Below are 17,131 nucleotides of genomic sequence, written 5' to 3'. Positions count from 1 at the left end.
TCACACACACAGACCCTATCTCACGCACCCGGACCAAAGGGGGGCAAACCGCCAACAGATATCTGTTTGGAAAATAACAAGAGAGATATGATCTCTCTTCTGAAAACAGAATGATAAAAATTCCATCGCATGATCTGCTGCATATTTGTTCAAGACGTCTAAAATAACAAAGCCTAGGCAGCGCTCTCTGTCACCGGGTTCATTGGCTTGCTCGGTTTGGGTTTGGGTTCTCAAATCATAAGTCTCGAGCCCTACATTACCTAGTTCATTGGCATGCTGGGTTTGGGTTTGGGTTCACAAATCATAGGTCTCGAGCCCTATATTACCTAGTTAATTGGTTTTCTCAGTTTGGTTTGGGCTCACAAAACATAGGGTGCAATATTGCTTGCTCTGATCAGAAATTGTGAGAAACCTCCTCAGTTGGCTTGGATCGATGTTGGACTTGTGATTTGAGATTCATAAAAATTACATAAGAACGACTACTCAATCACTTTTCCAATCAATTTTAAAAAGAAGATAATTTTAGGGTCCCCCAGAGTCCTATGTGATGATTCTCGTAAATGTAAGCAAAGTTACAACCTTCGGAATATAGGGTGCAATATTGCTTGCCATTTCGGCCCGATTTCTTCTGATCCAGATGTCTTGTGTAGTCATTTGCATTACTTGAAAGCCTAATGAGCAATTTTTTTTTTTTTTCATAGGTATACTAGAAAGCAAAAGGCTAGAAGAGCAAAAGGACAGTTTTTTGGCCTCCACATGAACGATGTGAAAATGACCGGGCAATCACAAGTTGAGCCAAGTGCTGATGAGACTAGAGAACATCTTGATTGGATGATTCTAGCCTCTTGATCTATTAGGCCGCGTTCTGATATTTGCACTCCTTTATCTTTTGCATGGGATGTCCATTCGGCATAGGACCAAGACCAATGCGAATTGCTGCATGATGCTCTACAAGATCAATGACCTTGACTATACATATATCCCATTGTGGGGCCCAAAAATTGATCCTTGCATTGTTTCTGATGGGTGATCATCGGCCTAGTCATTCTGTGGAAGAATGTAAGAGAACATTACAATATGTCAGTATCATTTTCCTATGCACTCATGCGAAGCCAACTAAGATGGTGTGAGCTTCCTTAGAGAAGAAGATGACAGTAGTCACAGTACAATGGCGGCATCAACATTCAATCTAACGATGGATTAAGCTCGATTTACATAATCACTTTGCATTGCTAATTCATTCTTCCTATGTCTTTGAGAATTCTCCACTGAACAACATGATGTCCTCGCCCACCAATGCCAAAAATCAACCTTTTCAAGCCCATGAATGCCCCCAAGAATTTATATAGAGGGCCTTTTACTGATAACCTTTCGTCCACACGGGCACAGAGTAAATCAAAGTACCCAAGGCGAAGGAGAGAATGATCGTAACCATCGAATAGAAGTACGCCCTCCGTGGATGGTCACTTGTACCCATAGTATAAACCTCTGCAACAAAAGTAGAAACTGTACTCAAACATCCTAAGAACCCAAGCTGAATGCCAGTCACGATGATATCACACCGCTTTGTAGCAACCTACACAACAAATTAAACCTCTTAGATGTAACTTAATAACATTTCTTTTTTGGGATGAATTGAATCTAAATACTTTTGAATCAAACACAAGAAAACATCATGATGCTATGGGAAAATAGTTTTAATAAGTGGTCTAATTATGGGAGAGGGATAGTTTTCAGTATGGTAAGTTCCAGGGCGGGTAAGTAAGAGGAGGTAAGCCATTTCGTGGTGGGCCACTTCAAAACGAAGTACTCACTCTGCAGTGGTTCACCTTCGAAGTGATTGCCGTTGTTCCTATGTTACAGAGGAAACCAAAGGGTATCTGATTTCCAGCAGGCCAGTCCAATCAAGTAGCATAGAAAATGAGAGCGTTCTTCAGTGTTGTTTTTTCACATCGGATCCTTATTTTTTATTCAATTTCTTACCACATTTCTTATTGTAGCCAGGGCTGCCATAAGACAAGCTGCAAAGACGTTAGCGGCTAGAGTCCCGAATGGGAACCACTTCATCAAACCGTTCCTTCCTAGACCTCGACCGTTGAGTCTGGCCAAGACAAACCTGAGCCACACACCGGGGGGCCCTACTATGCAAGCCAACCACAGTTCAGCACTGATATGGTCTCTCTCCAAGTGGATCCGAGCCGATGCCACACTAATAAACCACAGTAGGCCCAACATCAACACAAACACAGAAAAGAGAATTAGTTGTCCCTTGTAACTATCCACCTTCCAAGTGCTCGAGTTCAACATGCCGCGTCGATTGAGAAGATATCTGAAACCTGTGGCAGTGTCGACCCCCACCTTGATCAACATAACCACAAGCAGCATTCCTACAACCAATCACAAATGCAGTCAGTAACAATGTGACGACGAACACAGTAGGTGAACCTTATCACAGTTTGATCAACAATCAAGAGATGATGGGAAGTGGGTTATAGTGAGGCCAAGTGGCTCCAACTCCCCCATTCTAATGAGATCTTGTCGGGACAATAATAAGATTCACCCATAGCAAAACATCCACTGTGAGCATTTCACATTTGATGATTTCTCTAACATTGATGTTTAGAAGTTACTTTTTTTTTGTTTTTTTCACCTATGAGCAGACCAACCATGGAATTAACCCAGTGGCCCTCGGCAGAGAGGTCAAGCATTTTCTGATTCCAGCCACTGAATGTGGTGAGACTGCCCAAGAATCCGGTGGTCAGACCAATGGCTAACAGGTCGGACACCTCGTTTATGTCTGCTTTGAACACAATTCCCAACCACCCCATTAAGAATGATCCGACCTGAATAAAAAAATGTATTATAACAATACAAAAAAGGGAATGATAACTGCACTCGCTTGTTTAATAATGACACTTATGAGTTTGTTTAACATTTCTATACTTGGTTGCTGATTGCTTTTTGAGAATTTGAACTGCCTTTGGCTAATTACATAAAGCAAAAGAGAGAAGGCCATTATTAAAGTCATGGAGTGCAGATATCATCTCTCTAAAATAGCATTTAAAACAAGAGAGAGAGAGAGAGAAAGAGAGTACCATATTAGAGGGAAGGTCAAGATAGAGTGGGGTTTGGTCGCTTGTGGTACCAGCAACACTAGGTCCGAATAGCTTTTGCAGTAGATACCTTGCAAACACCTAGAAGCAATAACAAAGGTAAGTATACTAGACAATAGTTTTACACAAGCTCCTCTCAAATAGAATTAGATGTATGGATATTTCTAGAGTGCTTTGTATGGCTTAAACCAATGACTATGCCCAACAGATATATTTCTTGCTGTCTATTTAGATCAAACGATGTATGATAAAGGCATCATACTGTTGTGCATTGAGCATTAAAGGAGACGTATTCTGCATTTTGAATGGAGAAAGAGTACACATGAATTTCCTTTCCTTTTTTTCTTTGGTATCAACCCTGCATGGGGAGAACAGGTTACAGCAGGTTTCTCACAATTTCTGGCCAGAGCACTAGAGGTGACCGGTCTTAATTCTCAAACACTCATAAAGCCATATTTTAAGTTTAGATTCCCAGTTTAAAATATTGACAAAAGTTTTAAATGGATTTTCTAAAATAGGGTTTCAACAGTAGTTGAGGTCATCTAGTTCAGTGGCATTACCCTCTCGTGCATACTTGAGATGGGGGTGCAATCCCAGATACATTAATAAGGGTGCCTTCAATCCACATTTTATTACTTTTGCAGTAAATCGAGTATGAAGCAACTAAACTATTACCAATTTTCTTCATGAATTTGGTTTCTCTATCCTACAACTACAATTGAGGATATAGAGACTGGTTGATACCATCTTTTACCAAGGGGGAAGCTGAGGAACTAGCTGCCATAGTAATGAAGCCTCAATATGTTCAGTCAGTGACCACATGCTAATATTCTAACTATAGTGGGCCTATTAATTATTAGTTTTCTAACAGTATGGCGGGTTTAGTAATAGGTGCAGTCATCTATGTAGCAACCTCTTGATGCATTGGAGACTAATCTCAGCTTGAGGGGGAGTATCAGATGCACATGAATTCTTTCATTTGAAGCTTGTGACTTAGTGCTCTGCTTGTGGTGAGATAAGGGCCCACAAAAGAAGGTGTGTTTAAAAGTCTAACATTCGAGACTGGAGAAATTATATGATGAGTGGGCGTATAAATACTTAAAAGGTTTGTACAGTGGAAGTACCACCCCTGATATTTGATCCAACATCAACTTCTCAAAAAGTGCGCTGCTGTTGGATCAAATATCAAGGGCAGTACCGCCATTGTGTGTTTAGATGCCCACTCATCATATAAAATCTCTTGAGGCAGAATGTCCATGGAGTGGAGCATCCCAATGCATGGCTAAAACCTTCAATATGACATGTCATGGATGTTCTGTTCTCAGACGACTTCTTGATCACCTCTTGAAAATAGTGCATTGCCTTGAATAAACATTCCATGACTTGGATATCCAACAAGATGTAATATGAATCTCAGGTGCATTCTTTCTTATTTGCTAATATGCTAAGAGTAAGACACATGCCTATGTATCTTAAAATTCAGAATGACTTCCATGACAGTGTTTCCATTTATTATTCTTCTATTAGATTTCGTGAATAAATACTAATCTCAAGGTGGCTTTGTAAGAGTCAGGAAGCTTTGCTGATACTAGGAACTTTGCCACATGTATTGGAAAGATCTATTTGATAACTGCCTTGTTATGTTTTCACTGAATATACCATTATAAACGAAGATGACAGTTTTCCTGGTCTTCTCTATTATGACAACATCACCAATCATCTTCCCTAGATTATTGATTAGTATCTACAGAATAAATAAATAGATAAATAAAAGCATTTATTGATACATAAATTGATTAGAAAGCTTCCTGATGCAAACAAAGGAAATCCAGAAGAGGGAGGGTGCACTGTTAAGTTTGACTAATGATAGTGAATGGTCCAAAATGCCTCTCACTTCCCACCCATTCTCAACTAAACCCTTGCAATTTTTCTAAAAAATACCCTTGATTTAATAGCAATCAAATTTGACCTGGAAACACAACACCCCCTCCTCACCCAACCCAAGGCTACGGTTTCATCACTGTAGCTGTAAAATGGTTTTCTTTCTAATTTGAAAGACCATAAAGGCCAACAGTGCATGGGGAACAACTCCTCCCTCCCTCCCTCTATTGGTAGATTAAGAAACAACCAAATATTAGAAAACAGAATACCAAATCCCCTAGAAGGCGAGAAAACTCCTACCATTGTGGCCCCGTTTTCATATTCGAATAAAACCTATATCCCTCTCCTCTCCATCCTGATTTTGCATCATTTTTTACAGTCATTTTTTTCGGCTTATATTATCTCCATCTCCTCCGCATACCAACAGTTACCAAGGCCTTGGGCTGCGTCACTTATGCACTGGTGTGGAAGAGTAAGTGCAAAAAGAAAAAGTTGAGACTTGATTTTCTTCATGACTACACGAACAACAGAGCTATAGAATGAGGGAGAAACAACAACTAATCATGCCATTACACCAGCTTGGAAGTAAATCAGATTTTCGAGTCGCTACCTGCAGACTAACACTCTGGAGACTACGGGTCCCTACGGTGCAACCCCGCTTAGGTCAGAGGCCATCCCAGCCTCGGCGAATTGGGTCATTGCATTGACTCAGAAGGATAAAAAGCGCATCATGTATAGGAAGGACTTCTTACAGGAGCACAGGAAAACAACCTATATCAAGGATGGTAGCTGACTAGCACTCGCTATTTTTCGACAAGGTGTACTTACAAGTTTAATAATCTGATTTGATTTTCAGAACAATGGTAATGATATGGTCATGTTTAATTGACCATAATTAGCCTTCATAAACAACTTAATGTCCTTTGCTTCTCATGTTAGGTTGTCCAGAGTTATTTCACTGAACTACAAGCAATAAAACATCGGTAGGTTCTTTTTTGTTTTGAAAATATACATCGGCAGGTTCCTTTGCAATGTAATTTTGGATGAATAGCCAAGACATTGGCAAGACAAAGGAATTAATGATACAAGTAGCAATTGAAGAAAGTGGAATGGAGCATGCTCTGAAATGGTCAACCATATTGAAGTTTCCATAAGGATTAATGGAGTCTTTGTAATGATGAACATAATATATCTATACACCAATTAAAAAAAAACAAAATATATCTATACGACATCTGACGAGAAATCTACTCAGTGCTGAGCCAAGAGAAATGTAGCATTTTACCCCCATAATTCCAAAGACAGCTAAATGAATAAGGCATGAAATATACTTCAATGACGGAGGAAAACTCTTCTGATTATCCTGCAAATAAAGATAACATCTGTCAGTAATCTGATTTTCTTTTCCTTTTTTTAAGGTCTTTCATGACCAGGAGGTATTCATGAACTTTATTTATCATATGAAAAAGTACTAATTTCAATGTTTAAAAATCATTGGACAAAGATCATGTGAAAAATACAGCATATTTTTATATTGGCTTGCAGATTTCTAAAACAACATTAGTCTTGAGGTGGATAATAGGAAATGCAACAACCACACATGGAAGAAGATAGCGAACACTGGTGTGCTGGCATATAACAACCTTGGAATAGAGTTTCTTGATTGAACACCATCATGGTTTCAGATTGTTGGGTATATAATATAACCCTATATATGTTTTAATATAAGCCCAATAAGATAATGGACCGGTGTAGTGGGCCTACATGGGCTGGAGTCCATTAACCAGTCAATAACCCTAGTGTATCTCTATATATAGGGGCTGGAGACAACAAACTTGGTATTCCAAATTAGATACCTTGGGTGTAATGCTTTAAGCAACCTTGCTTGAACCCTAATCTCTTCTACACAGATTTCTTAATTGGACTGACCTACCTAAATAATGTGTATCTTATATTTCCTGGCGTCAACTATGGCATTGAAAGATCACTAAGATCCATCTTTTCGCAATAGATGTGCAATTTAGGATATACACTATTATTGAAAAATCTGGGAATCTAAATGGTAGATGCATTATTAATTAGGATAGAAGGAAAATACACTGAGAGGGTATAAAATTAATGGCATACACATCATTAATTAGGATAGACAAGAAATGATAGGAAAGTGTAGCAACAGATGATTCCTTCAATCATAGTGCATGCCACAAATTTCAGATGACGAGTTACATAGTCCAAAATTTTATTCAAGATGGAATTTTGGTTAGTACAAGGTTCCTCCTCAAATAAATTGTACCTGCCCCTCTACAATAAATGGGCTGGATAATTATCATTTCTGAGTAGTGGTTTACTTCTTCCACATTCCCTATGATACACTACTTTTCTGATCATCATTCAAAGCAATCAATATATGATGTTCTTCAATTATCTTCTTATTCTGGTTTATTTCATAGAAGTGTCTATAGCGTGTTCTGATGTCACGCATTGATCTAGGTGAATGTAGCTAATTAGATACTTTACAAGACATGGTTTCGGAAAGTACCATAAATGGTTCTTTTCCAACTAGATATCTATGGAATGAAGCTCATTTTTTCAAGGAATGCTGTACAAGTATTCCTCTATCATGGTCCGACAGCCATTCTTTAAACTAACTATTTAGCTAAATTGAACTCCTTAATGAATGCTCATTCTCAACCTTGTACTAAAGTTGCAACCATGAAAAACTATCTTCAGATATGCATAATCATGTTTGCTTGACAAGTTTTGAATGAGATACAGGCTAGATTTTGGTAGAAAGCAACCAAAATCTTATAACAATTAATTATTACAAACAACTTAGGATATTCAAATTTCTTGATTTCAGCCAAAACCATCTTACTGTTCCAAGTCGGGCTTTCTGATGCATGAGATAATATTATGGATTGAGAAGAAAAGAGTGCAGGCAATGGATTAAATAACTAAATTAGTCTACTAAATGTGATTCAATAAAAATCAATCTCATTCAATAAAAACCAACTCCCCCCTTTTCCTCCCTCTTTTGTTTTCTACCGAACTTAATAAAGCTTTTTGAATGACCAAACATAAATGAGACCAATCGCTGGTTATCGTGTAATGTCACCCAACTAAATACATGCCTCTGTCCATCTGATTGGGGGAGAACTGGATATTCTTCCTAGCATGAGAATTTTTTTTTTTTTTTTGGGGGGGGGGGGGAGGAATGGATGTGGTTATCCAGTTTATCCACCTAAGTACATAACATACAATCATCACCTCTAACGTCTGAGACCATTGAATTATAAAACGCTTACGGAAGTAATAGTTCGGTAATCTTCATTAGAGTGTATATGTCCCACAACTTCATCAGTTAACAATTTGGAAAAGGAATCAGAAATTACGTCTCACAATTATTCTTGGAGGATGGGATTGTTGATTTGTGGTTATATCCAGATGGCAATACATCCAAGAAGGTAAATTTTTATTGGCCAGCTAAATGGATGCTTCATTTGGAAGACGGGAGGCCGATGCACCAATATCAGAATGGCATGTCCCGCAATTGCACATTGTATTCCCGACAATCTAGTCATAACTAACGACCTTTCTCACCAACACTACATTGTAAGTAGCTCTGGGTGCAGCCTACTGCCTTTCTAGAAAAATGTAATGAAGTGCAGATTCACAGCAATGTCAAACCAAGGCTCCATAGTTGTCTTAGACATTCACATGTTATTTCAACTGTAAATTTGAAGGGAATTTTAGATCAAGGAATTCTCCACTATAACCCTCAAAGCATTAATATATCTTGATCATGAGGTATCCTTAAGGCATTTCCTGATACAACATTCATGACCTTCAACGAAATGATATTTTGTGAGGGATGAAGCAATATAAAGCTTCTTAAGGTTCACAATATAAAAGGAGTTCTGACTCTAAGATCAAGGAGAGTTGGGAAAAAAAAAAGGTATCAACCCATCCTCAATAGCAAATCTGTATAATTCCATAATAATTTTTTACCCATAACAGATACTGGGAATAAAAAAAATCTTTTAGATACAAAAACCTCCTCGGAATGATCATATTAGCAGGTAATATACTCATGCTAACCAAGTTGGCATACTGAGGATATTAGAAACCCTAGAATAAACAGTAGGTCCAATTGAAAATGATACATTAGTGTCAAATCACCTCCAGTGAATATAAACATTTTATTCTAAATTGTGGTTACAATAACAGATTTTATATTTGTCTGACATAATGAGAATATTTTTTATTTTACAAGGATTACCTTCCTTCCTATCTGTATTGCTTAAATATCATTGCATAGTATTTGTGTAAGTATATTAGGTTTTGATCTTGCGCCTCAACAATAAAGATCATTTATTTTCTCCAATATCAATTTGCATAAGATTATGAAAGTTTGGTGTGCCAAGGATTGCCTTTGCACATTTATTCAATGGATCTATCGGCATATATTTTTTGGGAGCTTACAATTCTTTATTTCATATCTTTGTTACTTTCTTATACAGATATTCATGATTCTAACGTAGGGAGCTCTCCTATGTTACGATGGGAAACAAACTTTGCTAGAAAGTCCTGTTAAAACTCCACAAAAGTGCTGAGCTCTTTCCCATTTGAAAAAAAAACTCCACAAAAGTGCCGATTCACCTCCATGGAAGGATAAACTATGGATCACATTTGCAGATTTAATACTACTGCGCGTAATGAAAGATATTTTCTTGTAAAGGTTTTTTTTTTTTATATTGTTTTGTTTTCTATAAGTAAAAAGAGGTAGGGGCAGACCGAAAACAACTTGGGTAGAAACAGTGAGGAAAGACTTGAGGGCTAGGAACATAACAGAGAACATGACCTTGGATAGGAGAGAATGGAAGAAAATGATCCATGTAGATGAACCCAACTAGTGTCAGGATTAGACTTGGTCAATTTGAGCCAGGTAGATCCTTTCACCTTCTTCATGAAAATTTTCTAAAGGATTCATTAGCCGACCCCAACTAGTTTGGGACAGAGGCTTAGTTGAGTTGAGTTGAGTATTGTATTATATAAGTATTTTTGTACAAATGGAGGTGGTCTCGTTCGATATAATGAGAGTCATTTTATTCCTCATAGACAGTGTTCTTAACACTCTTAAAAATCGTTGGTGTCCAAGGATTCTTTTTTCTGTGCCATTGTTCTACAGATCAGTCTCTTTCTTTCTTTTTTTCTTTTTTTTTTTTGAATGGCATTCTATAGATCTGTCTAATAGGTAGATTTCATTCTAGGGTCTAAAACTTTTGGCATATCTTTGTTATTCTCTTATACACATCAGTAATTCTGAGAAAATGGGTTCTCTTATTTTATGATGTATGAAATATAATTACTACAAACTTCACCCATGTGTAAAGGTTGAATGAAATAAATTTACAACAAACTGCACTCATGTGTACCGTCTGATTACAATGAAAAGGACAAAGGATACCAATGCTACATTCTAAAGAATTGATGTTCAACATGAAAATGTTTTCTCTACAAGAAGGGGCTATTAACTTATTGTAGATTTTTAACTCTGGCTCCCTTGCCAACTCTTCATCCAAAAGAGAAGCCTGTACTATTCAATTCTTTATCTCATTAATTAAGAAAGGAGTTGCATTGTTTCTTTGGTCAAGTTCTTCACACATAATCTGCAGTACCAAGAAACACAATCATACAGTTTTGTTATTTGTTAACAGAGCAATTGAGAAGGTCATCTCCAGTTAGGAATACAATGGAGAAGTTCAATTCATATAGTTGATTATCCTTTCAACATGTTTCCTTCCTTCCAGACCATTTGAAACTTAAGTAATCATAACACATAGAGCCCCCATCGTCAAAATCTGGATCATTACAACCACAAACATTTAGTCCCTTGAAATATGGGAATTGGAGGAGCCACATGAGAATAATGAGGGTTCTGAGTGCATTTACAAGGATGAAATCAACTCAACAACATAATGAAAGGTTTGAGACTCTCTTAATAGCAAATAGGTTCTAAGCAAGAACAAAGGACTGTACTATTTCCTAGTTGTAAACTTAAAACAATCACAATGATGCCTCTTGAATTGGAAATAAAATGGCTAACGTAGTCTAACCTAAGACATGACAAACATGCACCAGAAATATACATATATGCATTTCAAGAGTTTTGACTATGATGAAACTTTTTGCTCGATGGTTAAACCAAAAGTCCTCTTGTTTTAGTCAATGTAACAAAATATGCCATGTTACAACATAGATACTGTTTTTATACTTAATATTAGAAAGTTTACAACCCTCTGAAATATACAACACAGGCCGGAAGCTAGTCATTGTCTATGATTGCTGCCTTTGCCAAATCAATGAGATTTTCTATGCTGCACAGAGAGTTACAAGAAGAGGTGTACAGGTAGCAACTTGCTAGATTGTGAATAGTGTGTTCCATGATGAAAAGAATCACGGGGGTGGGACCGGTATTTTGTGTGTGACTTGTATAGTTGAAAATTGAAGTATCACTAACAAGCACGGGAGTGGTGCAGTAATTTTGAAGTGTTTTGTTTACATGGGGCTTATGTTTTTAGAGCATAAGTTCAAGGATTCTTGGAGTTGAAGCTACACTCATACGCTAAAACAAGTCGTTCTCGGCGAAATACAACTGTTGTATGCTTCTTCTTTTTTTTCCCTATGTAGGTAACATAACATTGGAGACAAATTAAGAGAATCATATATGGATATGCATTTCATAGAAAGATGTTGACCAAGATTTAGCATGAATGATCAAGGAGGTCTAATTTTTTTATGACATAGGGCATCCCCACCCCAATTTTTAGGGCAGGACTATTCCCTATGGATGCCGGTAATCACCCGTAAGCCACGGGCAACGGGTAAGCCCGGGGGAATTCAAACGCGCGTCAATGAGAAGCATACCCATGACTTTAAGCCAAAGAGCCACACTTGTACGGGTTGTCTAAAATAGTTCTATGGTATAGATGTATGTATTTTTCATCAGAGGCTGGATGTGATAGGTACAAACATATTCGAAGATACATTATAATAAATTGTACTAGTTGATAGAGGTGATGAATTTGGATCGTAATTTGTGACAGAAGAAAAACTTCAAACTGAATCTCCTACAGAAGGCTGGTTGGAGACTTCAGGGAGCTGGGAGCTACAGAACTTGGTCATAAACACAATACCACGAGGCCAACTCCCTTTATCACTTAGCCTTCACAAGACGGTAAAATCGCACGGTATTTGACCTTCAAGACCATAAATTGTTTTTTTCGAATGACAGCCATAAATTGTTATTGCCCGTAGTATACACAGAAAACAACCGTCTAAATAGAATGGCATTCAAAGAGCACAAAATCATCTTGAAACCCAGTTTTTTTGCACCATAATGAAAAATACAGACAAGACCATCACCTTATAGTAGCTCTTCCAAAACAAGTATAACTATAATTCGTCCAAAACACATATAGCTATAATCACGTGAGCTTTGAATGAGTCTGCATTGAAGTGTTTCTTTTGTTAAATTGCTGAAAATAATTTTGTCCATACTTGACCCAAAAGGGGAATTTTAGCTCAGCTACTAACGATCCCTACTTGCACTACATTTGTTGAAAGATAAATAATGGGCAAAATATTGATATTAATTCATTCGAGGCTGCTTTTCTAGACATTCTAAAACAACTAAAAGATAAAAATTCAGTCAGAAGCAATAAGTATGTGGAAGATGGAGCCTTCATAGTTTAGAGTTTTGGAGTTCAAAGATCAAGTGATTGATTGCTCAAGTTAATGGAGTTTTGATCTTTTTTTTTGCTAGAGAAGCCATAGCTGCTTATACTGAGACACATATCTGATTTTCATAGGTATTTCTTATTTCTTTGACAATTAAAATTCAAGATTTATGAATATCTGTATATCGCGTGCTTCCTGTGGATCAAAATCAATTTATTTTTTGATATTAGTTGGACAAACCGATGATGCTACTAATGTCTGCACAAAATTTTATCCAATTTATGTGGACAACAATACTCGAAATTACTTGACAGGCACATATATTCACAAAATACTGCACCATTGCCTTATACGGTTATACCTTAAGTCGATAGATAGCATTTTATTTTTCTTGACATCCCACTACTCAGCTTCTTGCTTGCTTATTGATTATGGCAGGCTGACTGATTCAAACTACTCAAGAGAAAAATAACAACCTAGTCAAATGGGTTTCCCCTTTCTAAACACCACTCTGTACTGTCAAAGCTTTCATTTTAACAGGAGGATTATGAAACAACCAACTACTCCAAAAGCTTATGCTGTTAGGGGCCGTTTGGATATGCGGATTTTAGAATCTAGGTTTTAGTTTGAAAACAGTATAAAAGAGGGTTCATGATCAAGCTGCTGCATGCTGTCCTAACAGTGTTTCTTGGATTTTAAGTAAGAAATCCAGGTTTTAGAAGTCTCTCCCCCAACTTGAGATTTCTAAAACCTGGAAACATGGGACGATCGCATGCTCTCTTGCTGTCAGAAAGAAGGGCAAGAAATCAGAAAACGACAGCTGGTCTCTTTGTTCTCTTGTCTCCCATCTACAATTTTGAGGAAATCCAAGATTCTAAAATCCGCGTATCCAAACGGCCCCTTAGAGTTGGTGTTATTTAATCATTTATACTTCAACCCTTCCCCTCATGTGCTGTCCCTCTTTTTGGGTTGGCCCTATGTGTGGATTTTTAATATCAAGGAGTTTTTGGGTTTTGAACCCAGAATATGCCATTAGGTAATAGCTCTGATACCACGTGAAACAATCAATCACTCCAAAAGTTTAAGCTGTTAGAGTTGGTGTTATTTAATCATTTATACTTCAACAAAGATAACGATGGCAGCAATTTCTATAAAAAAAAAAAGTAACATGTATCAGACATTTCCTCTCCTAGACATTCATCTTTAACTGACCTTGGAGGATTGGCTCAATGACTGTGCATCCTCAGGAAGTTCCCTGGCTCCATCCTCAACAGATAACAGCTCATCGGGCCCAAACCGTAGACTGCTACTCCGGCTACATCCCTCACCGCGAAATGATCGATCTCCACTATCTCCTGATTGTGCAACACTTATATCATCAAGTACTTGGGAAAAGCTTGTAGAGTTTTTCCTCCAGGAACCAGCATTTTTCCTCCTACCAAATGAAGAGCCCATCTCGACATCCTTTTGATAAGACAAATGAGAAAAGCTTTCGGATTGAGTAACAAACTCTGGGTTCCTAATGTCACGCTGAACTGTTTCGGATCCTTCATGAACATATCCATTTATGGGTTCCATTTTCTGATACTGCAAGAAGGAAATGATGTTTAGTCCAATATCACCAATATTAAGTTTTAGCATATGGAGATTTTATAGGATGATCCAAACTGTCCAATATCACCAATATGGAGTTTTAACATATGGAGATTTTATAGGAAATGATGTTTAGTCCAATATCACCAAAATAAAGTTTTAGCATATGGAGATTTTATAGGATGATCCAAACTGTCCATGTGATGGGCCATAACGTAAATGGGTTGTGCCCAAAAAATCATTTCCATAGGATGATCCTATCCCTCCGATCTATAGAGGTTTCCATAATATGCAGTTCATCCATAGATCGATGGGTTAAGATCATGCAATGGAAATGATTTTTTGGGCACAACCTATTTACGTTATGGCCCATCATATGAACGGTTTAGATCATTATATGGTGTGGTCCGTACAGTACTTTTTGAAAAATAAGGGACTATAAGGGCTTTCACCGCATAAAATCTCCATATGTATGAATGTGAAAGATGAATAACAGATGAATAACGAATCAGAACACACATAATGTCATATGTGAATAACTTAGATGGTACTGTTGTTCTAGGAGGCACATTGATCATTTTAATCCCCATAATAATATGGAGAGTGCCATTATCAAACCGAGGGAGTGTTGGTATATATCTACACCCACAATCCCTTGGAAGAGTGTCAAAGTTGTGCGGTGATTTTGGGGGATGAGTTGAACACAGTCAGAAATGAAAGAGAACAGTTGCAGCATCAAATTGAAATTGGAAAGGATTTGTTGGGTCAGAAGGAGATGGAGCTCTCACAAGCAGATGAGAAGATCCAAGCTACACAGAGCGAGAACATTGAATTACGTCGAGATTTTGAGAGTCTCAGGCAGCAATTTGATGAGGCTAAGACCAATTTGATGATAAAAGAAGAGTTAGATAAGCGGGTCCTCACGCTATCAGAAGATAACTTACATTGGATTGAGGAGATCGAATGCCTTCGTGAAGCAAACAAAAAGTTGGAGTCAGACCTATGTGAATTGCATGAAAAAATAGAGGAACTTAGAATTAGCGAAGAGTATTTGAGTTATGTACCACAAAAAAAGACTAATGATGTTGAGCTCTGGGAGATGGAGGCTTTAGCAATTTACAATGACCTTCAAATTTCTGCAGTATGTGCCGCAGTGTTTGAAGAAAAGGCTTGTGGACTGATTGAAGTATGTGAGAGCCTTGAAGGAAGTGCCATAATTCAGAAAAAAGGTTGTTTGATGATGAAAGCACTTCAAAAAGTAGAGATATTGAAGAGATGAAGAAAAAAAATCAGTGTGATGGAATTAGAAACCAATGGAGTTAAAACTGAATGTGATGGTAGGTTTTGTTTTGACTTTCGAAAGCAGAAACACTTTATAAATAGAAAATGAAAAAAATAGCACTTTTTGTAAAGGGTTTTGTAAAACGATAACAGTATGACTAATGATTTTGGCACTATCATGTTTTGATAATCGCACCAGTTCATCTTGTCTCATATTACTTAAACAACTATCAAAGGTAATTACAGTTCCCAAAAATAAAAAGACAAGCTGAGTTAGTGCAGTTATTAAAACATGGTAGTGCCAGTATTGGAAGTTGGAAACAAAAAGCTCTTTTGTAACACAAGACAAGAAAGAAGGCCCCATCGTCCCAACGATTCTTGTTCTAACTGGAATGACCAAAATACCCCTATTTTAGGGATAAATTTTCAATAATTACCTACCAATCTCCGGTGGATGAACAGAACGGAGCTCCGTTTTAGAAGTCTTTTCCAATTAAAAAAGGGCAATGATAAATTCGCACCCATGTAGGATATTTCGCACCCTTGTAACGTTAAAAATAGTTAAAGTCTGCCACAATTCACGTTAAAAGGGATGCAAATTATCCTACATGGGATGCGAATTTATCATCGAGGAAAAGAGAGAACTCACCTGTTAAAATAGAGAGGCTGTTCTTTCAAGATCCAAAGCGCTTCGAGTTTTCGACCCAATGGAAATTGTACAGTTATTATAAAACGAAGGTAAGGCTACAAAAAAAAAAGCTGTACACGTGGACAGTGGATATTGCCCACCAGCAGTCGTAGGGCGGGACGCGTTTTTCTGCTTTGACTTAAATGGTCGGTCCAAAGCTTTCCCACCTTAACTTTGTTGAAGATTAGCCTTGTGCCGTGTATATAGGCCCCCCCCCCCGTATTTGATAAAAACACCCTTAATTGCTTCATTAATGATATCCTGTGTAAGGAAAAGGATAAGGATAGGCCTTCACGATGGGAAGAGAGAATGGAAAAATATATAGAGGAAGGGCATGCAAAATTTTGTGCTCATTGGGAAGGGGATTAGAAATATATAGAGGAAGGGGATTAAAATGCCTCACCAAATCCAATTCCATTGTTACCTGTTTTCAGTTGATATGTCTTGATGCAAATTCTCCTGTTCTACCTCAAGAAGAACCTGACCAGCTATCATTTCCGACTGGATTGCCACTGGAAATCTCTGCCCTCCTGCACCAATTTAAACAGGTTTTCCAATACCCTACTGGCCTCCCTCCCCGTCGACCAATGGATCATCAAATTCATTTAATAGAGGGGTCACAACCTGTGAACGTTAGACCATACAGATACCCTCATTTCCATAAATCTGAAATCGAACGATTGATTAAGGAGATGGTTACATGAAGGAATTATTATCCCCAGTCACAGCCCCTACTCATCCCCTGTCCTTCTTGTGAAGAAAAAAGACCAAACCTGGCGTTTCTGTGTGGATTATAAAGCTTTGAACGCCATTACGATCAAGGATCGATTTCCAA

At 37.7% G+C, this 17,131-nt stretch overlaps 1 protein-coding gene across 7 annotated transcripts; it reads right to left on the bottom strand.

Moving 5' to 3' along the window:
- Positions 1-1,109: 1,109 nt before the first annotated feature.
- On the bottom strand, positions 1,110-16,412 carry LOC143882904 (fluoride export protein 1-like). Of its 7 annotated transcripts, none has more exons than XM_077386338.1 (8): positions 16,258-16,352; positions 15,272-15,327; positions 13,947-14,321; positions 6,280-6,357; positions 3,096-3,194; positions 2,651-2,843; positions 1,984-2,387; positions 1,110-1,576 (listed from the first exon to the last, which is right to left on the bottom strand). In XM_077386338.1, the coding sequence occupies exons 3-8, from the start codon at positions 14,310-14,312 to the stop codon at positions 1,358-1,360; spliced, it is 1,359 nt and encodes a 452-aa protein (XP_077242453.1). In that variant the 5' UTR covers positions 14,313-14,321; positions 15,272-15,327; positions 16,258-16,352; the 3' UTR covers positions 1,110-1,357. The 7 variants fall into 7 exon arrangements, 6 of the variants coding, with proteins under 6 accessions (XP_077242453.1, XP_077242525.1, XP_077242488.1 ...); XM_077386410.1 differs by lacking the exon at positions 16,258-16,352 and adding an exon at positions 15,392-15,645 and having other exon boundaries at positions 15,272-15,294; XM_077386373.1 differs by lacking the exon at positions 15,272-15,327 and having other exon boundaries at positions 16,258-16,412.
- Between the last annotated feature and the right edge of the window lie 719 nt (positions 16,413-17,131).

Source organism: Tasmannia lanceolata, unplaced genomic scaffold, assembly GCF_043159265.1.
Source record: "Tasmannia lanceolata isolate RefF3 unplaced genomic scaffold, GAP_Taslan_0.1 ptg000002l, whole genome shotgun sequence".
NCBI classification, from domain to species: Eukaryota; Viridiplantae; Streptophyta; class Magnoliopsida; order Canellales; family Winteraceae; genus Tasmannia; species Tasmannia lanceolata.
The sequence above is the reverse complement of the archived record's forward strand: the minus strand, read 5'-3'. Positions and strand labels throughout refer to the sequence as shown.